Below are 27,814 nucleotides of genomic sequence, written 5' to 3' on the forward strand. Positions count from 1 at the left end.
TATAATTTGTGAATTTTAAAAGGGCAGTGAGTCCTGACTAGAACATAGGAAAATCAATTTTTTCTCAGGGTGATCACTTTTTTTTTTTTAAGTTATCTGTCTTTGGCTAAGTAGACGTTTCTGAATGATATTTATGCTGTAGTGTTGCCATCTTTCAAGAAGAAGCTTTACATTTGCATCAAGCTATCAACGTAGCAAAAAGTGTACGGTTAAGAAAAAGGGTCACGGTATTGCTCAGCTAATTTTCTCTTCTTCCTAAGATTTGAGCATTTTGTTGGAAAATGGATGGTGGTTGTTTGTTTCTACTTGCTGTTGCTTGGCAGAGGGCTGGGGTTCGGGGAGGGACCTTGCCCGTGAATGGCCAGGTAGAACGCCTTCCCCGTGAAAAACCATTCATTACAAAATGCAGGTGCTTCTGCGCTGGGGAGCCCTGGGCAGTGCCGGCGGGCATGCTGCATGCCCTTAGGATGGTCATGCCTCAGCCTGAAGCCCCGAGGGCACCTCAAAGAAAGACGCAAACTGAATTAAGTCTACTGGCTTTAAATTATATTTAGGACCAAGGTGTGGGCATTTGAGGATCATAGGCAAACCTACTTTCGGTTCAGAAGGTTTTAGGGAGAAGAAGGAATTCAGGGTTTGAAAGGTGGTACAGAGGTTTTTTTTAGAGGAAAGGGAAACTATTCCAGGCTGATGGCCCAGTTTTGGGTACAATGGGAAGGGAAGGGACACTGACTTGAGGTAACCAAGAGATGCAGGTAGCACAGGGCAGTTGAAGAGGGTTGGATGGAAGCCTTTACCAGAAACACAAGCCATGCAGGGTGCCAGGCACAAAGCTTTGAAGGAAAGGGAGAGTGTGTTTATGCAGATGTAGGCTAGGCAAGCTACCAGTTTTACCTCTTCTAATGGTAATATACTTTATTGTTGAAAATTTTTAAAAAGAGAAATATATAAATAACCAAAACCATCCATAATCCCAAAAGGCAGAGATGTCGTGGAGGTGTTTTGGAGAATTTCTACCCAGCTTCTCTCTCTCCCTCCTCCCCCCATTCCGTAGGCATAGGTAAGTTTTTATTTAAAAGTGGGATCATGGTATATATTCTACTTTATGTTCTCAAGTTTTGCTTTACATTTTAAGAGCATTTTCCTGTTAATAAAAAACTTTTCAGAACACTTCAAATTATGACATATTCTGTTCTATGGGTATGCCATAATTTACTTAACCGTATTTACATTATAAATGAAATTTCAGGAAAAATCCTGCCATATAGAACTTTGCCATATCTTTGACGATTTCCCTAGATGTCTGGAAGAGGAAATCCTGGGCTTTGTTCTAAGTTGTGTCAGAATTGAATATTGTTCAGGCTCTTGACCTACATTGCTGAATGGCTTTTCACGAAAGCCCTGTGGCGCCCAGGCTTTCCCTGTGCCCTGGGAGGCAGCCGCATGAGCTGCTGTGAAGCTCGTTGCTGGAGCACTGTCCAGCGGAAGTGTCAGGGGCCAAGGTGACCCATGGGCGAGGAGGGTGTGTGAGGAGAGGCTGGCTGATCTGGCCAGGAAGGAGGGCATCTTGTCACGAAGGCCCTTGGCCGGTGCCACCCGTAGGAGACCTCACCTGTCCTCAGACGTTGGCTCAAGAGTGTCGGGTGGCCCCACGGAGATCTCGCCTTGGCGTGGAGCCTGCATCGGGCTCCAGGCGTGGATGAGCCTCTCTTCCCCAAGGTCCCTTGTTGTGCCAGCACTGCCCCCCTCCTGGGGCTGCTGGATTAAACGAGACGACTGCCTGGCACGCTGCAGGAAGGCGTCCGTGAGCGGCTTCTCTCCACAATGTCAGCCAGGAACCCAGCAGAGGAAAGTGACAGAAACTCAGGCCAAAGGACGAGGCCCAGGTGGGTCCAAGACAAAGCCACTTGCTTCTGCTTTCTCACCTGCTGGCTCATCTGCACGGACTCGGCCGGCCTGCGCCTGGCACCCATGGGAGCCCTTCTCAGTGTTCAACCTTGATAACTCGGAAGCAAAGTTGCACCTGCCTGGGTCTAGGATGGGAAAATTGTCTTCTTTCCCCTTGTCCTACACTCAGTGCCAGCTGCATTGCTCCACACTTAACAGATGCTCAGTATTTGTAGAATAAATGGATTCCAGAAAAACCTCCCTTATGGGTATTATGGAATTCATATCTCCACCCCCGTAAATAAAAAACTTTAATGCTTTTTCTCCTGATTATGTGGAATTCATGTCTTATGGGAGAAGTATTAATATCGATAATCCTAGCTTGCAGGTGAAAATCCGAAGCCACAATCCTTCTTTAATTTTTTCTAAATGGATAGAAATTTACTCTTCCTTATGAACTGTCTTCCTGACATATAGTTTTTATATCGTCAAATTGTGCAAGAATATCTGATGATAAATTTACAAAGATAGGATGAAAAAGAGAAGCCCAGTGACCTATCACAGTAATGTAATATTTTTATTTTGCTTTCTGTTCTTTGGCAATTGATTTTTTAAGTTAGACATATTAAATTTTAAATCAGACACGTTAAATAGCAAGTATCAAAGCTAAGAAGCAAGGAAGTGGACGTGGCTCAACTGATAGAGCATCCGCCTGTCATATGGAGGGTCCAGGATTCAATCCCCAGGGCCTCCTGACCCGTGTGCTGCGCTGGCCCACGTGCAGTGCTGATGTGTGCAAGGAGGGCCATGCCCCACACATGGAGAGCTGACATGGCAAGATGACACAACAAAAAAAGAGAGAGGCAGTTTCCTAGTGCCACTGAGGGTGCAGGCAGACACAGAAGAACACAGAGAGCAGATAACGGGGGGGGGGGGGGGGGGAAGGGGGGAGGAGAAATAAAATCTTTAAAATAAAAAGCTCAGAAGCATTTATAATTTGAAGATGGTTGATAAGCTTCCGTCAGGGTGTATGGGGGGCTGTTACTCATGTCCGCCCTCCCCTCTCCTCCCTCTCCTCTCTGGGGGAGACTCCCCGGCCCCTCCTCCGGGCTGGACCGTGGCTTCAAGGGTCCATCCTAGTGCTGCGTCCCTGTGGCCACCGTGACCGCTCGGAGGTCTCTCCTGCCGTTTCTGTGCTGGCCCTGGAGAGAACAGTGCTCTTTCCCCTCACGTCAACAAACTGGAATGTATGTACCTGTGCCGTCCGGTGGCCCTGTTTTTTCACTGTTTAGAGAAAACCTTGGGTGCAGGAGAAAATGAGGCTGATGGGCCGAGAGAGGCAGAAATAGAAGCTGGAGAAATAGCGGGTGACAGAGAACTGCCCAGGTGACGTGGCCAGCTCCCCCACCACATTCCGCAGTCGCTGGGAAAGTAGCATCCCTCTGCTATCCTTCCCCGCCCCCCGGATTTTTTTTCAAATGGTGTTTTGTTTTTTAAAAAGAGCTACTGAAAAAAAAACATAATGAGAAAGAAATACATCCATTTGGTTTCAAAAATGCACATACCATAAAAGAGTACATTTTCAGAAGTGTCCCTTCCACCCTGGTGCTGGTCATAAGAAGCAAACAGTCAAAGTCTCATACGTCATTTTAGAAACTATTTAGATATAGTCAAGTATTTATCTGCATGTAAGCTATGGTGGAGGGGCAAACAGAGATGCAAACCACACAAGCAGTGCTGAATTTGGTTTTACCTGTTACAGTCTATCCTGGCACATGTTGTAATCTGAGCATATAGAACACCCATTATTAATTCTTGATACTATTACTGTGTTTTATTTAGCCGGTTTCTAGTGGTATACTTTTACATTCCATCTCATCTTCTGCTATAAAAAAGTTCTGCTCCAGGAATATCCATATTTACATGTCCTTGCATGCATCTGTGAGTAAATTAATAGGATAAATTTCTCCAAGTAGAATTTCCTGATGGAGGAATCCAAAGAACATGTGCATTTATTGTTATAATGAGCGTGGCTAAATTGCCTGCAGTTGTCCTTTGCTAAAAGAAACAAATCCATTAGCATTTGTTTCTATTAGCATTTGAATTCCCAGGGTTTAAGTGGAGGTTTCATTTATAGACAAGAGCAACAGGTGTAATTGCTATAAAGAATCAGAAAAAAATGAGTTCCATATTTTTGCTGGATACAGGCCAATTCACTCACCTCTCTGAGGTGAGCAGAAGGAGAAAACACTATATTACACATTTTTGCAAGGAGCCACGTGCTTTGTGGCTGTAAAAAATATTTTCTTTTGATTGTGCAAGTATATGCTAGAGTTATTATGTAAAAATGGGTACAAATGGATAGTATTTTTTTTTTAAATGACAGGCATAATTCCCTCATGCCACTATCTGCAAATACCCACTGCAAACATTCAGCAACACTTCCCTTGCTGAGTGCTCTCTTGATTGTCATTGCTGTGGAGCTCTTGGTACTGTTTGGAATTTTTTATGTGCACGTATGCCTCTTACAATAGAATAAGAGATAGTAAAAGTTTACATCCTGAGGTAAAACATGAGCATAGCCATAGTATATTGTTTAGGATTCTTTTTAACAGATTGAATCATATAAATAAATCTGCCATGATTCAACCCTTTCTGAACTGCAGCTATTTTATGCCGGAGCTTGTTGTGTAGCCCCGGAGCCTAGAACAGTTCCTGAAGGGGGAAATGTTCTTTGTTGTGAAATGTTCAAAGAAAAGGACTAATGCTGATGATGTCATTAAATAACGTCATTAAAATAGATGAAAATAGAAACAACATGGAAACATTTTAACTGCACTGTAAAGAAAATCAATGAAGAAACCTATTTAATTCCAGTAGGCTCAATGGAATTGGCTCAGGCAGAAGCTTAATCAAAGAAAATCCGTCAGTGTTGGTATAAACTGTTTAAAGCACCTGTATTCATAAATGTGGAATAAAAACATCCCAAGTGCACAAGAGGGGGGTGAAAAGACTTTCCTTGAATGAGCTAGGAAACGTGCTGGCTGTGGCTGACCGCAGCAGCTGGCCCCAAAGCCACTTTCTTTCCACTCAGCCAAACAGCCTGCAGCTTCCCGTAGCCACACACCGGCCACCAGTGTGACTCCTTGTTTCGTGAGTGACCACTCAAAGCGGATCATTCACCTGGCGTGTCCGAGGGCATTTGGGGCGCTATTTTTAGGGGAGTGTGTCATGTGCCACAGTCGGTGGGCAGCCGCCTGCTGGCACGGCAGTGTGCCGAAGGTGGAAGATGTAGGTTTTGAAAACGGATGGTCTGCATTTAAATCACAGCCCTATCACCAGCCCATGGCCTTGCACAAGTCCCTTGACCTCTCTTAGTTTCGGTTTTGTTGACAATTCAACCCCTATCTTCAGAGCGGTGGATTAAATGAAGTAGTGATACGAACCAACCAGTGATTCCAACCAAAACCAGCAGGGGCTGGTAAAGTGGGGCGCGCTGGCCCCCCTGCCCTTAGCCCAGCCCTGTGCTATGTGCTTGACCCTGCTCCCCATCGGATGGGAAGTGCTGTCACCACGAGGCACCGCTGCCAAGCGGGGTGGGCATATGGGGACAAAATGTGGGTATAGTAATTGGGGGCCTCTAAGGTAAATATGCAATAAATGTGAGTTTCCTTTCCTTTTTCCTTTTTCTAGACTTCTAGAGTGTGTCTGTGGCTTCTTATTCACCCGCCATTTGTTAGAGGTGATCAATAACCTGGACTGTCCCTAAAAGCCATGACAAAAGCCGGAATCGCTACCACCCCCTTCTATAAATACAGCCCTCTCTCTGCTCTTGCCTGCAAGGGGAGGATGCGTGTCTGTCTTTAGCACTTTCCTTACTGGGAGGCCAGAGACTTCTCGGCCTCACCAATGGACAGAAAACTTTGCCCAGGAAAGACAAGGTCGAAATGCATTTTAAAAAATCATAGCCTACCCACCAACATGGATACAATGAAAAATGACTGACCAAAAAAGTCTTGGGGAGATAGCGGAGCAACTGGAACGCCTCTGCACGTGCCTCCTCCAGGACCAGCAGTTTCACCCCCAGACACACACCCGATAGGACGGTGTGCACGTGTCCACCAAAAGACGCGTGCGGACTGACCTCTTCCGTGGGAGGTCCAGGGTTTGTGCCCCCGTGCCTCCTGGAGAAGCCAAGCAAACGATGAGCAGACAGATGAGGGAATCATCTGGCGGAGTGGAGGATAAATAAAGAAAAATAAAAAGTAAAATAAATAAATCTTAAAAAAAAAAGGCACGTGCGGCGGTGCTCATAGCTGCATTATGTGTTACCGCCTCCAAGTAGAAGGGGAAACCCCAGATGTCCCTGAACAGTGGCGCACAGGGCCAGTACTGCCGCTGGCAGTCATTCCTGTGTGTGCGCCATGCCACGTCCTGAGGCTCAATGGGACGGGCATTTTCAGGAAGGTGACCTCCTGGATCATGTGTTGTGCTTGTCCACAGTCATCCCAGCTGCTCCAGCTTTACAGACGAAGTTCTGGAGCAATTCAGAGAGTTACTTGATAGGTGGCTTAGCTCGTACAATCCTAGAACTGTAGGGCACAAGCAGATCTTAGAAAGAGAAGGCATCCTGGTATGCCCTCCTACCCAAAGCATCAAAGAGGAATCGGGTGAACATTCAGGAATATATTTGATTTTGCTTGATTGACATGTGTGTCCATATTGAAAGGTAGTTATTGCTAAATCCTGACTTCCCCGATTCACTATTTTAATTTCCCTTTGTCTGTTGTTACCGTACAGCCCAAGGAAGCTGGTCTGTGCGCCATGGTGATGCAGTGAAGGAAATCGACTCCGTCTCCTTGGCATGACCAGACACAAGTCACCGCCTCATGCATATGTAGCATGGCTAATTATGCTTTTTTAAGAAGCAGTGCCATGTCAGGACGTGAGTGCTGGGTCACTGTCTTTAATTAGGCAGGAGTGAGTTTGTACATCTGTGCATAAAAAGCAATCACGTAGTGTAATTGAATATTGGTTTGGGTCTGCCCCTCTCTCCCTGCTGTGGCCTCTGAAGGCTCAAAGGAGGATGATCTGAGTGGTTGCTGGTCAGGATTTCAACCCTGCTCCGTGTGATTTCCCTCTCAGCTGAAACGAGCTCGCCAGCTCTGCCGTCCAGTCCTGCCCATGGCCGTGGCTGGCACGGGGAGCCATTCCACGATGGCCCCTGGATTGTGGAGCCAGCCGGCGGTCCCGGCACCTGTCGGCCACCTGGCTCAGGTCCGCATTATAGATCCCGTGGATGTGTAAGCAGGTGAAAGAGCGGAGGAGACCCTCCGGGGCCAGTACTCCTGCTGGCAGTCGTTTCTGTGTGTGCACCACGCCACGTCCAGAGGCCCAGCAGGGTGGGCGTTTCCAGGAAGGTACTCTGCTGGGTCGTGTGTTGTGCTTGTCCACAATCAGCCCGCAGCCACTCCAGCTGTACAGATCAAGTTCTGTAGTCCTCCTGTAAATCCTCCATCTGTTCGTTTTTCCTACTTCTCAATCTACTTCTACCCTCCTGATTAATTTCCCCAAGCTTTGAAACCCATTAATTGACCAAAAGGAACAAAAATTGGAAAAACCAGCTCTTCCTGCTCTCATTGACTGCACGACAGTGTTTGCCTTGCAACTGCGACAAACTGATGTTGAAGGGAGGGCCACCCACCTGGAGTAACGGGGGCCGGTAATTCGTCCATCTGCAAGAGGCGGGACCTCGTGAGAAGTGGCCGCGGTGTCTATCAGTTGTCAGGCGAAGTGGGTGCTGCAAGGTGGGCAGGAGAGGGGAGAGGCGAGCACACGAGGACGGCTGAGGGGCTTCCAGCGGCGTCTTGGCGGCCGACACTGCGGCGTGTCTGCGCATCTCTCACGTCATCCCTTATGGAGCTGCCCGTGCAGGATTCCTGGGAAAGCAGCGGGGTTGCAGGCTGGGCTGGAAGGAATCAGAGCCGTAATTAACTTCCCATTTCATGCTCCGAACAACAGAGACCTTTATTCTCCCAAGACGAAACCCTATCTTCTACCCGTGGCTTTCGGATTTCTCAGCGTACGCCGAAAATATAAAAGAGATGAAAATGGGGCTGTTCTGGTTGAAGTAGAGGGTGGGATCCTGGTTATATTAAGTAACTTTTCATTTGTTGTGCTGTTATGACTCTGTGGGGAAATAATGGGTTGATTAAAATTCTTGGTCTTTTTAATTATTTAGAGCCCATGCTATACAGAGAGATATTTTTGTCTTCGTAACTCATTTGGTTTAGTTCCTAACATACTTTAGAGCCTTTTTTAAAAAAAACTTTAAAAGTTCCAAGTGGCTCTCCATTAATTAAAAAAATTTTTTTGTCTCTCCTGTGCCCCTAGGTAATGTTTCATCAGCCAAGGGTGTTGATGGCTCGTTTGCATTTCGGTCTTGAAAACATGTTTAATGAGCACCTGCCACAAAGTTCAGATCTGCCTCTTGATGGAGGCTAAATCATAATCGTGCCAATGGGGCTTCCCAGAGTTGTTCAACCCCAGACGGGGGACAGCAAAGTTCAACCAGCGTGAAGTTGCTCACGGGCTCCCACCGTGCACCAAGCAATTCCATGAGAGCCCAGTGTTTGCTTTTCTGTAGCCGCTCCAAGTAGCAGGCTGCTGATAGGCTGCTGTCATTTCTGCACACCTTTTTTGCTGTTTTGACTTTAAGTCCGTGTGCATTTTCATTACCCCAGATGCAATTTTTTGCGTGTGTGTCGGCTGCGTTGGGCAGGCTTGTATCACTTGTCTACCAGCCGGGCTGAACTAACCTGCTGCCCTCACTGATGTGTCTGGCAGGGAGAAGTGCCTGCTGCCTCTCCAGCTGGCGTTGGAATCCAGGAGCATGAAGCTGGCCCAGCTCGCCTTGGCAGGGATGCAGGTATGGTTTTCGCCGAGTGTAGCGGGGCAACAGAAATCGTCAGGCACCTTCGATATTGAAAGAGCAAATCACTCATATTTTAAATACTAGCTGGTGAAAGACTCAAACAGAAACTTGACGATCAGGCAAGAACCCTAGAGGACAACAGGATTTTCTTCTAGTCCTCAGAATTTCTCTGTGTACTGCATTGTCTTTTCAAGGCTTTGTAGTCACACACTGATTCGTGGAGAAAGATCTGTAGCACGTTTTGTGGCATTCAACTTTTAGGGGAGTAAAGGGATCCCAAAAAAGGGAACCCAAGATCATGCCAATTCAATTCTTGTATATGTTCAACATTGAAAGGAAACTGGAAAGATTTTTTTTAATTCTACAGGTAGGGTAGTGGATGGATTAATCTATTTTTCTTCCTTAGCAAGATTGGGTGGAAAAAACACATTTGATCTAATAAAAAATATTCAGATGGGTAGAACGCATCTTCTTCTCTGAGTATTTGCTCATTTGTGTTTTACTCCAGATATAATCAGTCTAATTTCAACAGTGAAAAAGTGATGGCTATATAAATCCATTAACTTTTAAAGTTATTTGGTTTCTAAGAGACCAGCACTGTGAAGTTAAAGTGTGCCTCTGGGTGAGTGGGTGGCATTTGCCAGCTGCCTTTTCATATCAGTATGCAGTATTTTGTAGTTTGCTCTTTAAGGTCAGAGAGGTCCTTTAACACCTTTTAAGAGTTGACACATATGAGTGAGAAAATAATTACTCTTTTCCCCAGTGGATTGGAAGTGGATAGGGTATATTTTAATATGCAACAACATTTGAAATTCAGTACATTGTCATTGATGTTTTAAAACCTTTTGCTTTTCTCTAAGGTATGGGGCCATCCATAATAACGAATGAGAGCTTGTTTTGATCTTCCACTTATGTTCCTTTTTCCCCTAGTATTGTGACAGATTTTCCATTTAGTTATTTGTTTGTGTTTAAACCTCTGGAACATTTTAAATTGCAGTACTGTGTTTTCAAGAGCTTGCTTAATCCTGGTCTCTTTCTTGGCTCGGTGGGCTCTGAGCCTTCCTTTGACCATCTCTGCAAACTCCTGTGAACTTCAGACATTTTCCTGGGGCTTCCCAGCTTTTATCACCCTAAGTAAAAACAGATTTGCATGGAATTGTGACTCTGGGCTGGCCTGGGTGCACTATAGGATACCGAAAAATCTCCTTTGAAGAATATAGAGAAAACATCAGGGAGTCTTGAGTGAGAAGGTTTGAAATACTTGTTTTCCAGAGTTTCCCTTTAAAGCTAAAAGACAGCATCATTGTGTTTGATGAATCAAAATTCCAAAAGTTCTTCTCAAGCTGCAACTTGAAGCTAAATCAGGCAAGAAGAAATTAAAATGGGATAAATATAAAGTCCCATACTGTGTCTCAGAAATTGTATCTCCAGGACAGAACGGGGAGGCAGCTTGTTGCAGCCTTTAGTGAGTGAGAAGGTGGGGATTCACGGGGGTCAGAAGAGGATGAGCCAGAAACGCTAACTTGCTCCAGGATGCGATTAAAGCCACACGTTACTCCTTAGTGTCAGACGACCCTGGACATGCCATGCCCGCCCTGGGGGCCACGCGTGTGAAAACCACACCATGCCGAGAGTATTAGAAGGAGCCTGAGGAGGTTGAGTCTGTAGAAGAAAAGACGCTGGTGCCCTTGATAGCTGGCTTCAGACTTTAGGCGCTTATTCTGGGTGGCTTCGGGGGAGTTGGAGACAGGCGGATTGGGGTACAAAGTGAGGGAGAATTTGAGCTGTCCTCAAGTGGAGATGGGCTGCCCTGTGTGGTGTGAGGGATTCTCAGGGTGGCCTCGTGAGGTGGAATGTCTTCTTGCATGGGTTTCTGGGGGGCTCACTTTCTGATGAGGACGTACATGAAGCTCGGTGACTTCGTGACTGTCTCCTGGAGAGATGGTGACTCACGTCAGGAAGCAAAAGGGCAGGTTTCTGAGAAGTGAGTGCATCACTGACACGTCCTTCCCTTCCCTCCCGGGTCAATGCTGGGCCGGCTGTGGCGGGCTGGCACCCCCCTGGCACGCTCGTCCTCCATCCACACCCCCAGATCACCTCCGTGGCGGACACGTTAGAATTTTGCCTGATAAAAGGTGAAAGGGAATTAGCTAGTACCAGGAAAATGGATCTTGGCCATAAACCATTGGACGGAAACCCGATGCGTTTTCCTTTTTAATGGAACACAGCGCGCACATTTTCCTAACGGTCTGCGGAAAACGGTCATCAGTACCTATTACGATAAGCAGATGACGGTTGCAGGGAAGCCTCCTGTGACCACCGCCTTTGCCTCTTTACAGAAGCTTCTGTCAGAGGAGAGGTTTGTATCCGTAGCAACGGACTCTGAGGAGAAGCAGCTGCTCAACCAGATCCTGCACGCGGTGAGGGTGACACCAACCCTGCACGAGGACCTGCAGGTGGAGGTGATGAAGGTGGGTGTGACAGGGCCCCCCCGCGGTCTCATTGGGGCGGGAGCAAACCCCATCCCCGCCTCCCCAGCCTTCTGTCCTGCTGGCACGCCTTGCAGCTGGGATATGTGCCTGCACCACTCGCTTCTGTTCCCAGAAAATGACCTTGACTGTTGAGCAGAAAGGGCAAGGAGGAAAAAGGTCCAATTTCAATAAATCTGTAAGCTTCTGTGGCCTGACCCTCGGATCAAATGTTGTTGGGAGACGCGTTTACAACTATTAAGAGAAGGCAGGGAGCAGTTCCGCTCAGGGTAGACTTGGGGCAGTCGGCCCACGGTGTGTTTCAACAACCCAAAGAAGGACCTGACGGTACTTTGCCGTGTGCCCAGGTCAGAGGCCAGTGGGTCTTGGGAAGGGTGCCAGTGCCAGGGGCATACCAGAGTCGCACCTGCTTTTGTCCTTCATCAAATTATGGGGCCCTCCTCTCCCTCGTTCTAGTCCTCACCTCCCTTTGGGGATGGCCTCTGTCCCTCCCTTCTCCGTCTCCCCTCCCTGGAGACTGCCCTGGTTGGGAGCCCCCGGCGCTGGCTGGAGCACGTCCTGCCCGTGAGTGATGGTGAGCGGGGACAGGACAGGATGGAGCTCTGCCCAGAGTCACGGGAACGCAGGGGTGGCAGCTAGCCAGCCCCAAGGAGCACGAGTTGGAGTTGAATGGCTGGTTTCTCCCTGGAAAAGCACCAGACTCATTTTGTCTTGGGTAACAGACTCGACCCTCTGAGTCTCAGGGATTCCAGGAAAAGACAAGACCAGGACTTCATCAGCATCCTGCCGTGGGTGGCCCTCACTCCCGTGCCGCGTCCTCAGCTCCCAAGCCTCCCCTCGGCCATCAGCATCCCGCCGTGGGTCGCCCTCACTCCCGTGCCACGTCCTCAGTGCCCGAGCCTCCCCTCGGCCAGCCGGTGGGCAGGAGAGTGAGGAACCAAGGAGCTCGGCCTCGCAAGCCAGCCTGCCCGGTGGGGAGGCCCCAGCCCTCCGCTTCCTCGCAAGACATCCTGGGACACACTCCGTGGTCATCTGTGCCCTGGGTTCCTCATCTGTGAAATGGGCAAACAGTAGTACTTGCCCAGTAGGCTGCTGTCAGATTAAGCAAGGTGATACAGGTGAGGAACTTAGCACAGCGCCTGGCACAGAGCCGGTGCTTTAGAATCCTTGGCTGTCGCTGCTGCAGGTACCACCACTGCTGCCACTGCTGCCACCTCAAGCACTGCCACTGCCACTGCTGCCACCTCAACCACCATCACCGCCACCACCGCTGCCAAATCAGCATCTCTGTGGGTGGGCTGTGGCACTCGGAGTTTGTCACTTGTGTCTGAAAAATCCTCTGTACAGTTGAGGTTGAGAACCCTGGCTGACTGATCATCAGGAAGGCTCTCTGGTTCTGGAACCTACGTTCCACCTATCCTCAGACATATGTTTGGCAACAGTGAATTCATAGCAACCAAAGAGCATGCCTAAAGGAGATATTTCCTGTAGATGTGTTTTTCTACCCCATGCACTTTTTGAGAGAGCGGCATGGCCAGCTGCCACGTTAGCGCTTTTGGGATTTCCAAGCCTGCTGAATTTTCTTCTACTCTTAGGTCTCCAAATCCTGGAGGGTAAGCTGTGGTGCCATACTAAGAGATGTGCCTCACAGATTTCTTAGTATTCTGGAAATTCTCTCAAGAATACAGCTTTTGGTGGAATATGGGATTTGTATTAAAAATTAAAATGAGAAAGTGCCTCTTTGTCTAGGAGCTGTGAAGGACCAGAATGTTTCAAGGGGATGGCCACACCTGCACATGCCTGTTTTGGAGAGTGTCCCTTGCTTTCCAGTTCCAGCCCAGCGTGCCAGCTTTGCTGAGGCTGGGGGATAGCACATGTTAACTCTTGCAGAACTAGCAGAAGGTCTATCTTAGTGAGCCTTGCAGTGATTACTAAGGGATGACAGTACTTTGAGTTGGTGTCTGGGAAGAAAATCAGACATTTTCAGGAAAAGAGAAAACAATAATCAAGGTTGTCATTCTTCATAATTAGATATCCAAATATATTTTTTAAAAAAACAGAGATTCGGTATTTGCTATTATTTTTAAGCCTCTAAACATTGAAATTGGGAACAGATAAATAAATTTACAACAATCCTAACCTTAAGCTAATTTTTTTAGTGTACTTTTACTTTGGACAAACATTTCTGGCCAAGCAGCTAGAACATTAACAAAGAGCTGTGATTGGGAAATGGATGTGGCTCAAACAATTGGGCTCCCGTCTACTGTATAGGAGGTCCAGGGTTCGATGCCCAGGGCCTCCTGGTGAGGGAAGCTGGCCTACATGGCAAGCTGGCCCACAGCAGTGCCAGCCTGTGCTGGAATTCCACCTTGTGCAGAGTGCCCCCCTGCATGGGAATGCCACCCAGCATGGGAAAGCCGCCCTGCACAGGAGTGCCGGCCGATGCTGAGAGCTGGCACAGCAAGATGAAGCAACAAAAGACAGAGGAGAGAAAATAAGAAAATACAGCAGAATAGGGAGTTGAGGTGGTGCAAGAGAGTAATTGCCTCTTTCCCACACCAGAAGGTCCCAGGATCAATTCCCAGAACCTCCTAACGAAAATATAAGCAGACACAAAAGAACACACAAATGGACACAGAGAGCAGACAGTGGGGGGTGATGGGGCAAATAATAAATAAAAAATAAATCTTTTTAAAAAAAGAGCTATGATTTAGTGTGGAATTACTACTAGTATCATAACATTTGGGAGATGGTGGGTTGATTGTGAGAATGCACAGGTTATCATTTCCTATTTCTGAGTTTGAAAATACTCCTTCAAATAATAGAATTACTGGCTTAGAAATAACAAGTTTTGTACCTTTTTTCTATGCATAAGAATTTCTACAGCAACTTTTAATTATGTTCAAAAGGCCACACCCATTCATCTTATAATTCTAAAGTACTTGCAATGACCCAAGTAAAAACTCTTAAAGTCTTTGTTTTGCTGACTTCATTACTAAATTAAAATGCTTTCATCACCTATTCTCCCAAAAATTCCATAAAAAAGATAAAATGGATGAGTCCTTGGAGGAAAAACTGGATTCCTATTACATACAAATAGGATGTTAAGTTATTCTTGGTGGTTCTACATAGCTTGCTCTGATAACATATTACTAAACTAGATATTTCCTATAAAAATCCTCCAGTTACTTTATGTAAATATTTTGTAGGTCAAAAAATGTTTTAGTTGTGGAAGGTATTTTCAGTTGTTGGTCTAGGAATCCTATCATAGGGGAGAAAATGCTTCAGACCACATGCTTTTTATGTCTGTCTGTCCAACCAAGGCATAGTATATTTCTATAACAAATCCCTAGGTGCTATTTTTCTAAAAAGCTTTATCATGTATTTGACTCGCATATTGCTGTCCGCCAGTGTTTATAAACACGAGGAACGAGACGTATCGCATTGTTAAGAATAAGTAGCAAAGTGTATGAAAGTCCTGGAGAGAAAATAATAAGGTTTCCTCTTGCAGTGATTTTCCCAAAGTTAAACAGAGGCTAGCTAAAAACTAAAACCCAAGATTCCAATGGTAGTGTTGTAATTTAGAGAGACGGTCCTAGACTTCCAGTTGGAGGGTTTAAAAATCACTGGTGCTTACGTCTGAAAAATTAAATGGGAATGAGGTCAATTACTTTGTCGAGGAACTGCTCTACAGGAGTTTACCATCTGAAAGCGGGAGGGATAAAAGGCAACCTGATTTATTAAAATGACTATGGAATGCAAATTAAAATTTTATAGCTTGAGCAAAGAAAGCCTGGAACTGGAGAGAATCAGAAAGAAGGCTTCTCTGAAGACAGATTATGTTTGAAATGGATTAGGAGTCGGCAGGAGGTACTTAGTATGTAGGAGGAATGCTTGTCTGTTTTGCTTCCATTTTCTGAAGATCTGCATCAGTGCTGGGGAGGACTCATGGGAGTGGCATCTGAAATGAGTGCCATCCCTCGCTGGGGTCAACAGAACTGTTTCCTCTTTCTCCCTAATAACTTGTCATGAGGTGTAATGGATACAGCTGGCTGAGTCTTCAGGCAAAGGCTGAGAGCCCTGACAGCTGGCTCTGCCTCTGGGAGCCCGGCAGATGCGTCAACGTCGTGTCTGGGGCTGATGGGCCAGCTTTGTGGAAAAGGAAGAGTAGTAATTACTGGGTATGAAGAAAGCATCGATGGCTGTGGTGTTACTGGACTTTTCCTTATGTGTGCATCTTTGTATGATAGAAATGAATAATGGAAATGTGGAGTGCTTTCCAGTTTTCTAAGTAGAAATGACAGATGGGGCTGATTACGTAACATATATTATGCATCAGGCATATATTACATTCATGCACTCACGTCTAGTGAAAAGGCAGGAACAGATTTTGAGCTGTAGTTCAGCCTAGGCCGAAGCCTGTCTTGAACAGTGGCTTGCTTTGCCTTCTCAGTTTACTCTGAAATACCCAGAGCTGGTAGTCATTACGATTCTCCCATTCTATACATCATTGAACAGAAAAGTTAAGTTGCAGGCTGTGTTTTTTTGCCAGGACTGCTACAACAAATACCCCAGACTGGCAGCTTAAACAACAGGAAAATTTTTTTTTCTGTCTTTATTTTTTTTTAATGTTACATTAAAAAAATATGAGGTCCCATATACCTCCCCACCCCCCTCACCCCACTCCTCCCATAACAACCACCTCCTCCATCATCATGGGACATTCATTGTACTTGGTGAACACATCTCTGAGCACTGCTGCACCTCATGGTCAGTGGTCTACATTATAGTTTACACTCTCCCCCAGTCCACCCAGTGGGCCATGGGAGGACATACAATGTCCAGTAACTGTCCCTGCAATACCACCCAGGACAACTCCAAGTCCTGAAAATGTGCCCACATCACATCTCTTTTTCTCACTCCCTACCGTGGCCACTTTCTCCACATCAATGCTACCTTTTCTTCCATTACTAATCACAATAGTTCCATAGTAGAATATCAGTAAGCCCACTCTAATTCATACTCTATTCCTCCATCCTGTGGACCCTGAGATGGTGATGTCCACTCCACCTCTATATTGAGAGGGGGCTTAGATCCCATAGGGTTGATGGATGCAACTCTCCTGCTTGGAGTTGTAGGCACTCTTGGCTCCCTGTTGTAGTAGTTGACCTTCTTCACCTCCCTGTTAGCTGGCTGGGTTAAGTCCAATAAACTAGAGGGTAGAAGTTTCAACCCTGCTGAGGCTCAGGGCCTGGCTGTCATATGGACAGACCAGAGATTCAGGTCCCCTGAGTATACATTAAACCCCAGCACCAACCACAAGTACAGTAAAAATGACAGGAGAGGCTTGTGAACAAAGATCACATCTGAGTCCAACTCTATCACACTCAGGAACACAAACTCCAAAGTAGGGACAACTGACATTGCCCTGAACTCCATCTGCCATGACCTTAGAACCTGTGGGTCTCAGTAGCCCTCAGAAGAACCAATACCTGGGGTTGTATCTACTTTAGGTGTCTCTGGGACTCTGCTGAGGCATGCGTAAGGACGACCCCTCTGATGACCTCCCGACTCTTTTTTGGAGATTCATAGGCAAAAGAATCAAGGTACCCAGAGGCCACACTCTCTCCAGGTGTTCATGTTCTGGCCAAGGCTTGCTGGCAGTTGGTCCCTGCCTCTATCACCTGCCCTGTCTCCTTGTCTCCTACTCCTTCCCTTGTCCACTCTCCTCTGCTCATAAGGACAACAGCCATATTGGATTGAGGGCCACCCTGATTGAGTTTGGCCTCACCTTAATAAGATCTCGAAGATCCTGTTTTCAAATGTGTTCACACCCACCAGCCCAGGAGTTTGGGCTTGAACATGTCACTGTGGGGGACACGACTCCATCCACAGTGCAGGCTAACAGGGGTCAAGCGTGGCACCGCTGAGAAGCCTGAGTGTTTCCCATGGCCTGCCATGACATCAGTAGCCTCCCATAGTCCCATGAGCTGGGTTCAAAGAGGGCCTCTTTCCAGCCAAACCCACTCATGGATCTGTGGTGTGTGTGACAGAGTTGGAGGAAGGGGCAGAGTGGCATTCACTGTTGAAGAGCGTTTATATTTTCTAAAAAATCCTGGCAGAAGTCTACAAAATACCCAAAGGTGAGTGACTCGTGGGCCAGGAGGGCCAGTAGACCTAAGCTTCAGGTTTCCGCGTAGAACTTAGGAATTCTACGCGAAGGGCAGAGCCTTTTGAACTGTGGACCATCCAGCAGACTTTGCCTTGTTCTGGAACTAAGGAACAGGCCAAATAGAAGGGCCATTTTTAAATCCCTCTGAGCAGTGAATGTGCTAATGGCAAAGTCTCGAATTTGGGCAATTTAGCCAAGTGATTAGTTTTTTGTTTTTGTTAGGGAGGTACCAGGGATTGAACCTAGGACCTTGTTTGTGTAAAGCAGGCACTCAACCACTGAGCTAACCCACTCCACTTTTATTTTTTTCCCAAGTGATTCATTTTAATGTTATTAAGTCTGGGAATGTGGTCTTCTAGATTGCAGTGCAGGTAGACCATGCATCAAGTTGGTGGGTGAAGTGGCTACACTACCCTGCTCACACTGAAAGAAATGCTTTTGTAACCCTCAGTTGCCGAGACTCACTGGAAGATTTGCACCATCTCTAACATTAAGGAAAAATGCAACAGTTGATGAAAAATTCCTCAGGGTCCCCAAGGTGCCATTGTTGCAGGTTGAGCTGGCATTTGTGTGGTTAAGGCAGGGGTGTCTGAAAAGTGAAGTTCTGGCTTCCCCGAGTCCCCTTCCCTCCTGCTGCTAAGATACACTGAAGACAGTCATTTGCCAATTTGTGCCCACACTGAGAAAATTCTAACAGTTGAGTTTTTCTCCCCTAAATGCTTCTTTCCCTTTGGCATGACTGCATTGGACAGATGACAAAATGCATGAGAAAGTTGAAAACCTAGAAATGTGATTTTCCTGCCTATAGTGTATGTGTTACATTTTGAGGTGAAGAGATTTTCATACTCTAAATTCATCTATTCCTAATTTGTGTTAATTAACTAGATGGGGGATCTGTGACTTTTTTTTGAAGTCCCACTGTTCCTAAGAGCAGTGACATTCGAATATGTTTGTGAAGTAGGCTTGAGGACAGAGAAGGCCCTTCTGGAGAAGGGGCATTGAAAGTCAGAGCCGAAGCCTAAGCAGGAAGTAAGTAGTGGAAGAGGGATTGCAGAGGACAGAAAGGCTGGCTCTATGGCTTAGGGTTCTTGGCGGCTTTCGCTAGGGAGAAGAGTATTTTTCCTTCACCTCAATGCAGGCCATTATTGGCCAGAGCACATTTCCAGAGATGCTCATTTCTTGGAGTTTGTTCCCTCACCTGAGGCCCACTCTGCCCACCCTCTCCCAGCCAGCACACCTGCGCCCCCGCCATGGCACTTCCTGTGAATTGCGCAATGGCCAGAGCTGAGTTCTGAGGCCCTGAGGGCTGGAAGCCTTCCTTTGGGGCAGGAGTGAGAAGAACAGCAGCTGCTGCAGGGCTTCTGCTACGGGATTCCTAGCCTGGCCGGTTCCCCACTCCCTCAGCCCGAGGCCGGCACACCCTCCCCTCCTCCACCTCCGGTTCTTTTCCAGCACTTTCCTCCGGGGGCGGGGCTGCATTCTGAGAGGACCCAGGTTAGGGCACAGGGACTGCCTACAGCGGCCAATCAGGAAACCACACGCTGTAATCTCTCCACGAGCTATGCCAAGCTCAACGTGGGCAGGACTGGGAAATGTCACCCGTTAGTAAGTGCCAGCAAGGATCTGTTATGACCGTCGTTTTTGCCCCTTGGATGCCTAGCGGAGCATCTGGCTCGTGGCATCCTAATTGCTTGTTGACTTAGTTAGTGGCTAATGGCGAGGGGAAGGGGGCCTAGTGTTTCTCAGGGGCCCAGCAGGATAAACAGCAAACCCAAATTAAATCGTGATTATGCCTAATGATCTGCGGGAGTTCAGAACCAGGAAAGGTCATTGGAGGATGGAAGTAACGTCACACGTCATCAAATCCTCCTCCTCTCAGGCAGTTGGGCTTACGGTCGTTTAGGTCCTCGGCTGGCCTTACACAGTTGTTGTAGCAGAATTGATTTTTCAGCCACTTATGTTTTTCTGTGAAGGCTTGGAAGCAGGACTAGGAATTGACGTGATCTTTGGATGCAAAGTATAGGTGGAGACAGGAAAATTCTCCAGACCTAGGATTTGAGTGAAGTGCAAGGTCAGAATCGCATAGCTTCTGAGAAAAAATGAAACGTGGTGAGGGACTAGGAGTCTCTCACAGTCCTTTGGCCTTCACTGAGGAACCTTCAAGGGCCAAGGGTGTGCCAAAGGAGTGGGCAGATGGCACCATGTGACTGTCATGGGGCTCCGCCACTAGACTCTTGTCATTAGAGTCCTTTTTACTTTTTCTTCTTTATTGTATTTCCCAAGAACTGTGGGGTAGCAGAGTGGTGAGAGCCCAGCTTCTGAAGCTAGAATGACTGGTGATCTGGGAGGAGTTAATTTATCAGTGCCTCGGTTTTCTGACCTGAAAAATGTGAAAATAACAGTAAAGACCTTTCAGGCTGTAGTGGGTCTTACATGAGTTCATGTAAAAGAAGTGCTTTAGAGCCATGCATGGCCCAGGCCAGTGCTAGCTTTTGTTTTTACTAAAGTTGTTTAAAAAGAATATGTGTGTAATAAAAAAATATTTTAAAAAACATTCAGATCCATGGAGGTCCTGAAAAGGGTCAGATAAATCAAACCCACAATTGAATGAATACCATTAGATACATTTAATACTAATGTCTTCAAATGTATGCAGATACTACTGTTGATAAATATAAACTCATTTAAAAAAAAGAGTATGTGTAGTATATTAATAAAATGAACACCCAAGAACACACCCAAACTATGATAGAGCATTGGAAATACCATTCTTTATGTATTTCTTCTTTTAATCTTTTTTCCCCTCTGTGGCCCGCATCTATACAGCCTAAAGCACGGCTGTTTTCTTCTAGAGTAAGGGAAGAGTGTGTGTGGCTTCATGCATTTCTGATATATGGTATACTGCTGATCCCTAAAGAATACTCTTATCATATTGACTACTAGCTTAAAAGAAGACCTTTGTGAATGATTATATGTAGTCACCTTCCACTTATCCATCTAGGTAAATTCAGAGTCCCAGCCATCGCTGTGCTCCCATGTCTGCAGGAAACACAGCTGTTTAGCTGTGCTGATTTCTTTGAAGAACCTGTTAAGCTTCTGTTTCATCCAACTAGGTGGAGTTCATGTGATTTGTATATTCCTAGGAGAGCTTTATAAAGACTAAATATTTAACATATAGAGAGTCCAATTGGCCAAGCCCTTTAAAAGCTCAACTTTATCTCGAGGGGCTCGACTGGCCATGCCAGCGAGTGCTGATCACATCAGAAGTCCATGTGCATATGGCAGAGATGATCTCAGAGATGAGGCTCCTCTCTGGGGAATGTCTGAGATGAAAGAGGAAGGGAAGATGGAAGAGGCAAACTGGTGAAGTTTGTCTTCTTAAACATCTAGCTTTGAAAGGCCAAGATTGGGTCAAAACAAATTCGTTGCAGATTAAACTAGAAAAGGTAACTCATTGAACTTTTCAATGTGTTTTCCTTTAGACTTCACTTTCAGATTTTCATCGGTTTGATCAGGGAATGTATTTTGATTACCAACAACGTATAAAACTCCAGGAAGGATAAAAAAAGCAAAACATTCCAAGACAAGGGTTTGTAATCTAGTAGGAAAAGGATGAAGACATACACAAATACTATAATTCAAGGTAGTTTTGTATGTGATATCAGAAGAAAAGTTGGGAAAATTTAGAAACCACCCTCAGCTGGGACAACACCACTTCCCGCTGGAGATAGGATTTGAGTTGGATCTTGGAAGGTGGGTGGGATTCAGGTCATTATATTGGGAGGGAGAGCGTTCTTGTACAGAAGAAACATTTGAAGATGGAAAAGCACAAGGTATGAACTAGAGTTGGGCAGGGATAGCAGGTGCTGCTTCTGGAGGGGAGGTCGGGCAGATCCTGGTGGCCTAGTCAGCTTGGGCAGTCTGCGCTGGTGGGCACTGGGAGCCTCTAGAGTCAGCAGGAGAATGACATGCCCAGAGCTGGGTGTTGGAAGTGAAGGGCTGTGGACAAAGCTATTTGCAGGAGAGTTTGGGAATCACAGAACCATGTCAGAGGCACTGGGGAAATGACTATTGGAAGAGTTTGAGCCAGAGGTCCCAGGGACTTAGGGTGGGTTGGTGACCACCCGCATCCTTTACTGCAGAGAGAGAATCAGGTGAGACCCATGGTGGGCAGTGAAGTAAGCAAGGAGGTATGTGCAAAAGAAAGACTCCAAGGAGAATGACATGCCCAGAGCTGGGTGTTGGAAGTGAAGGGCTGTGGACAAAGCTATTTGCAGGAGAGTTTGGGAATCACAGAACCATGTCAGAGGCACTGGGGAAATGACTATTGGAAGAGTTTGAGCCAGAGGTCCCAGGGACTTAGGGTGGGTTGGTGACCACCCGCATCCTTTACTGCAGAGAGAGAATCAGGTGAGACCCATGGTGGGCAGTGAAGTAAGCAAGGAGGTATGTGCAAAAGAAAGACTCCAAGGTGACTCCAGGAAGAGCAGTCAGAGCTTCTGAATCATGGGTTTTTAAGTGTAAGAGCCAATTTAGGAGAGTGATATTGAGCTTGCATTGCCAGAGCTCAAAGAATTATGATGTTTTAAAATAATTATTTAAAGAAACACAAGTGCTTGATCATTGCAAGACATTTCAAAATAGAAAGAGTTGATGGTAAACCCTATCACCATGACTGATTTTTGAGTGTTCATTTCAATCCAGTTTATGTATGTCTTGACAATTATATTCATTGTGCACATAGGATTTCATTTAACTCAGTTCATTTCGCTTTAGAGCATAAGCGTTTTCCACATGGCTGTGTTTACTCTAAGTACAGTTTAATGATTGCATAATTAAACATCAGAATTTTAGGGAGGGAGACTTGTCAGCTGTTTACTGTTTTGTAGGCTTAGAGAGGTCGCTGTGCTTTTCATGAAGTTGCATATATTCAGTTGTGATGTTTAGAAGCTGAAATTAAGGATGGAAATTTGAGAGTCATGTCAGCTCTGGAAATAGACTTGTGAGGCCTCTGAGGGTAACAGCTATGAGTTTGCCAGGCAAGTTTAGCGGGAGAAGGAAATAGGAATAGGAGTGGGTTTATTTCTTTATCGGAGCGAATTAGTTAAATTCGTTTTAGTTTAACTTTTATATTTTTTTCTATGGATGATGCTGCTACAGTGCGTTTCCTAGAACCAGGTGCAAAGGGCACACTTGACGCATGGCAGCAACTTTTTACTGGTGCCAGGAGAAAAGAACTGAGGCATGTCCATGAGCCAATGAGTATTTGGAGATTTTTCCCAAACTGGGTGCTCAGGAGCTATAGCAAAATCTTCTTAGTCACTAAATCTCTTTGAATAGCCCTTTGCCGGACTCTGAGCAAGTTGAGTCACAAAGTATTGTCTCCAATTACCTGCCACTTTGACCCGACGTAAGTCAGTTTTACTACTAAGAGTAAACACTTCATGAGATGGTGATTGTTACCAATAGTCCGAGAGCCTCAAGCCAACGGAGGGTCAACAGCTTAGGCCAGGTTGCCCGCTGGAGTGCTGGACTCTAGCTCTGAGCTCCTGGGTGCAGAGCGAGTGACGCCGCAGAGGCTCTCAGCTACATCCACAAGGCATGTGGACGGCACACGCTCAAAGGCGGTGGTTCTAACGGGGATGATTCGGTCCCCCAGGGGATGTTCGATAATATCTGGAGACATTTTTGGTGCCACATCTGGGGTGGGAGTTAGGCCAGGGATGCTGCTAAACCTCCTGCAGTGCTCAGGGCAGTTCCCCACACCAGTTATTCTTTCTAAAATGTCAGTAATGGCGAGGTTAAGAAGTGAGAAAAGGATGTACATCTTTGGTACCCACGTTTTCAGTTTAGGTGAGAAAATGCCCCCTGAACTCCATGCCTTCACTTTGAGACCTCTTTACACTAACGATACACCTCCTGCCAGCCTGCTCTCTTCGGAGGACTGAGCGTGCGTCGGTGGTGGTGTGTGGGCCATGAGGGAAAGCGGCACCCATGCTTCAGTCTCATGGTCAAGGTCTACATGAGAAGCTCACGTGCCACCAGGCTGCACGACTGGAAGTCAGGCACACCCCGACCCCAGCGGAAGGCATTGTGCCTCAGCGTTCCCTCGCTCGTGGCTGAACTTGGCCGAGTCCAAAAAGAACCTGATGTTTCTTAAGAGAAGGACTTTGCAGGGACTTTGAAATGGAAGAAACTTCAAGCTGATATACCAGACAGGCCAGAAGGAAAGGAAAGGTGTGCCAGGGAAAGAAAGCTGAGTTCCCAGCCAGAGCCCAGATCTGAAACGGGCCCAGCCTGAAAGAGCATCGGTTCCTCCCCGTTTCACAAGGAAACAAAAATGCTAGAGCCTTTCGGTGTGCTCACACTTCTGCTTTGGCCATTGACCTTGTTTGGTTTGCTGTGTAAGTAACAGCTGGCATTTGGAGGCTCAGAACCACCCTCACCTCAGCAGGCACGTTAGCGTGCCAACAAAAGCAGCGTTTAATCGGGCAAAAAGGAGGACAAGGATTCCTTGTTCTGTGAACACGCGCCATGTCCCTCCTGGCCCGCCATGCACCTGAGGGTGGGCTGCCCCCATCAGCTCACTTTCCGTGGTCCCCGTGCCTTCTCTCCTGTGTTCTTTAGTTTCCTTGCTTTTTGGATATAAGGACTCCTCTTTCTTCACTTTTCTAAAGATGCTTGTTACAACATGTTCTAGGTAGGATTCCAGAAAAGGGTCAATGCAGTACCCCAGACCTTGGCCGCGGGTTAGACACTGTGCCTCCCCAGCCGCCATGCTCCTCATAGCGTACTGTAAACTCTCATACCTGCCGTCAGTACCAAGACTGGGCCTTGCTTTTCTTTGTGGTCCCACAGCAGTGGGGCCTTAGTGAACAGTGGAAGATGCCAGGAGGGAGAAGTTGGAGCTGCCGAATGGTGGGAACTCGGGCAGTGGGGAGGAGTGCAGGTGATCCCTAAAAGAGTGATGGCATCCTCATTTTCTACTTCAAAGGAGCCTAATCATTTGCGTGGGAAGGCTGCCAGGAGTTCCGTTCCACGGAGACTCGTGCGACCCCTCCAAGAAGCTAAGCAAGGGACAGGCACCCGACTCAGCTTTTAAAAATTATTCATTTAATGCGTTGTTCCTCTGAGTCTCCTTGCGAGATGGGATGGGAATTTTAAAGCTGAGGCGCTAGAGGACACAGGCAGAGCGTCACAGCAAAGTCACACCGCCCCACACGCCGCACTCTACGAGAGCCGTGAGGTGGCCTCACAGCCCGGCGTGTGGAAGGAGGAGGGCGTGGCTGCGAGGGACCCTGTCAACATCGCGCCGAGCTGGGAGGGACCCCGGCACACCATTGCGCACCCTGGGGTGAGGACCCGTCAGAAGCGCAGCCCTGGGTCCCGTTGTCCGCCTCACTCTCTAGCCACCTCTGCCCCTCCCTCTTCCTGGAGTCACCAGGTTTTCTAGGTGCTTCTCCCTTGTGCCCAGGTCTGGCAATCAACAGCCCACCCCCCTCACATTCTCCTTTCCTGTCTAATCATTTTCGTACCCAGCATTCTCTGTACATGTTTTCAATGGAGGGCTGCTTCTTGGGTGTCGCTGCTATTTGATTCTTTTTGATCCTGGGACCTTTCATTAGCCATTGTTGTGGCTTTTCTCTCTTCCTGGAAGGCGTCGCCCCTGTCTTCCCTGCCCCTCCTTCGCTGCTTCCTGGAGGCAGTGCCAGCAGGCTGGATGGTGAGCTGAGCCTCCTGCTGTTCAGTGCCAACTTGGTCAATGTGCTTGAAAGACCCCGTGAGGGGCACTTTTTAACTGGAATTGCCTTACACCCCCAGAGCATCCTGGAGGCAGACGCTCAGTCCGGGAGTCTCAGCTTTTTTGCCCCCTCATTATGCAGTGGAAGGCAGACATTTTAAATTAATTTGTCCTGCCCCAAGTTTCCCACGCCAGTCTGTGCTTTCATCCAGTGCATTAATGCTGGCCAGGTGGTACGCGGCTCCTCCAGCCATCGTTTTTGGTAAGTTGTTTCCGTCTGAGGCCACGTCCCGGCTGGCCCCAATGCCCTGGTGCGCCCTGTGAGGCAGGGACTTGGGGTCCCCATAACCGACACCTGCTCTGCTTCCCACTCACACACAGGGCCTGGGTCTAAGGGCGGCGGCCTGCCTGGGCTTTGCCCTGCGGGGAGCTCAGAGCGGCCTGCACGCACGCGGGTGGGCCGTCGGCGTGGCGAGCCTCTCCTCGAGGGTCTTCTGAACCAGCTCAGCGCTGGCTGTAGGAGGACTGTCTGCAAGACCCTCCTCATTTCCTGCCCACCCCGTGCCCTTCACCGGCTCCTACAGCCACCGCCCCCACGTCCTCCGGCCTTTCTGCCGGAAGGAGCTCCTCCTCACAGGACACTGGGCTGCCTTTTGCAGACCTCTTTCTAAGCCTGCTGTCCTGCTGCAGATGAGAGGGCATGCAGCCATGGAAGGCCGGATGTCACCTGTCAGTCCTGCAAGTCACGCTCAACATTAACCAGTTCAAATACACGTGCCATTACCTTCACGTTGTGAGTGTCCTCAGTTGTCAGTCTTTGTGGAGAGCAGCTAAAGCACCAAGAGCCAGGGCCACTGCCCCCCACCTCCACCACTGCCTCCCACCCTGCCCCCCACCACGAAACTAACTCCAGAAGGGACCTGTGGGATGGAGCAGAAGCTAGGAAGCAGATATGGCTCAACAGGTAGAGCATCCGCCTACCACATGGGAGGTCCAGGGTTCAAACCCAGGGCCTCCTTGACCTGTGTGGTGAGCTGGCCCATGTGCAGTGCTGATGTGCTCAAGGAGTTCCATGCCATGCAGGGGTGCCCCCGCGTAGGGGAGCCCCACGCGCAAGGAGTGTGCCCCGTAAGGAAAGCCGCCCCATGTGAAAAAAGTGCAGCCCACCCAGGAGTGGCACCACACACACAGAGAGCTGATGCAGCAAGATGATGAAACAAAAAGAGACACAGATTCCCGGTGCTGCTGAGAATGCAAGCAGACACAGAAGAACACACAGCGAATGGACACAGAGAGCAGACAACTGGGGGGGGCGGGGGGAGAAATGGGAGAGAAATAAATAATAAATAAATAAATAAAATCTTTTGAAAAAAAGCTGGAAGGAAGGGAGCGTTGTCGACAAAAGCCCAAGGGCCTTCCAGAGGCTGGGGAATCTTCTGTCTAAAGTGGAGATTGGAAAGCAGTCAATGTGCAAACTGGAGCCTGTGAGATGAAGCACGCCCTGCAGTACAAGGGACAGGGGGGTCCCAGGACACCCATATGAGGGAGGGCAGCCCCGAGACTGAAGCCCACCGGTGAGTTAGGGGGACCAGCATGGAGGACCCCGCGCGGGGGCCCAGGCCCGGGGCCAGCAGGTCAGGGGCTTCCCCGGGCTGGGTTAGGTCCTGGAGATGCCCCGTCCCCTCCACCTTCGTCCCTTCTTGCCCCCAAGCCCCCACCCCCGTGGTGGTCCTAAAGCCGCGTGGCCTTTCCCAGGAGGCCACAGGGCGGTGGGCCCCGGTCCCCTACGGTGCTGGCGGGTCTCTATCTGGAGGTGGCACTTGGGTTTGAGACAAGAGCCACCACGAGCCCATCTGCCACTGTGGCTAAAACCGGTAAAACCTCTTTTCCCTTTGTAAATGGCTTTCGCTGAAGGTGCGACTGGACTCGGGTGAGACCGAGAGACGGGGGAGCTGCGCCGCCCCACTGGCAGCTGCCCGGGCCGTGCCTCTTAGTGTAGATGCCAGCCCCGGCAGGCAGAGCCGCTTCTGCGTGGCCGAGGATCTGCGGGACCTGATTGAGAACAACCCAGGCAGCCGGTGCGGGCGGGCGCAGCGGGCACATGTGGGCAGGCGGGCACAGCAGGCAGAGCTGCAGTGGGCACGGGTGCCGAGCTCGGGAGCAGGGACACACCCTGCCCTTTGGTGTCTGGAGCTGCCTGCTCGTCTGGGGCTACGAAATTAGAAGCAATTCTTAAAATTGACAGGCTCCCTAATGGCTCTCCAAGAAGGAAGTGAAAATTTTTCATGATCCTTTAATCATGCAAATGTCATTGACCCACTGGAGAATAAGGGAGACCTGAGACTAAAAATTAAGTAAGCCCCATTGCAGCAAACTGGAGGAAAAGGTAAGAGGGAGAACAAAAGGCCCGTGAAAGGATTTTAATCCTACTCAGATTTGGGAAGGGAGCAGGGACAGAAAATTTCGGCGGCGTTGGAGGTGTAGGAAGACGTGGAGAGGGGACTACGAGGTGCTCCAGAGCGTGGGGCCCAGGGCTTGGTTCAGATCTCCTCTCCACAATTATTCACTGTGTGACCAACTCATTTACTTCC

At 48.0% G+C, this 27,814-nt stretch overlaps 1 protein-coding gene across 1 annotated transcript in view; it reads left to right on the top strand.

The window, feature by feature from the left end:
- ARFGEF3 (ARFGEF family member 3) overlaps positions 1-27,814 on the top strand; it is a 149,565-nt gene that overhangs the window by 27,840 nt on the left and 93,911 nt on the right. Inside the window, exons 3-4 of the mRNA XM_058307546.2 lie at positions 8,734-8,815; positions 11,161-11,292. Of these exons, the coding sequence (XP_058163529.1) occupies positions 8,734-8,815; positions 11,161-11,292 (214 nt within the window). The remainder of the gene's footprint in view (positions 1-8,733; positions 8,816-11,160; positions 11,293-27,814) is intronic.

This window comes from Dasypus novemcinctus, chromosome 11 (assembly GCF_030445035.2).
Source record: "Dasypus novemcinctus isolate mDasNov1 chromosome 11, mDasNov1.1.hap2, whole genome shotgun sequence".
NCBI lineage: Eukaryota > Metazoa > Chordata > Mammalia > Cingulata > Dasypodidae > Dasypus > Dasypus novemcinctus.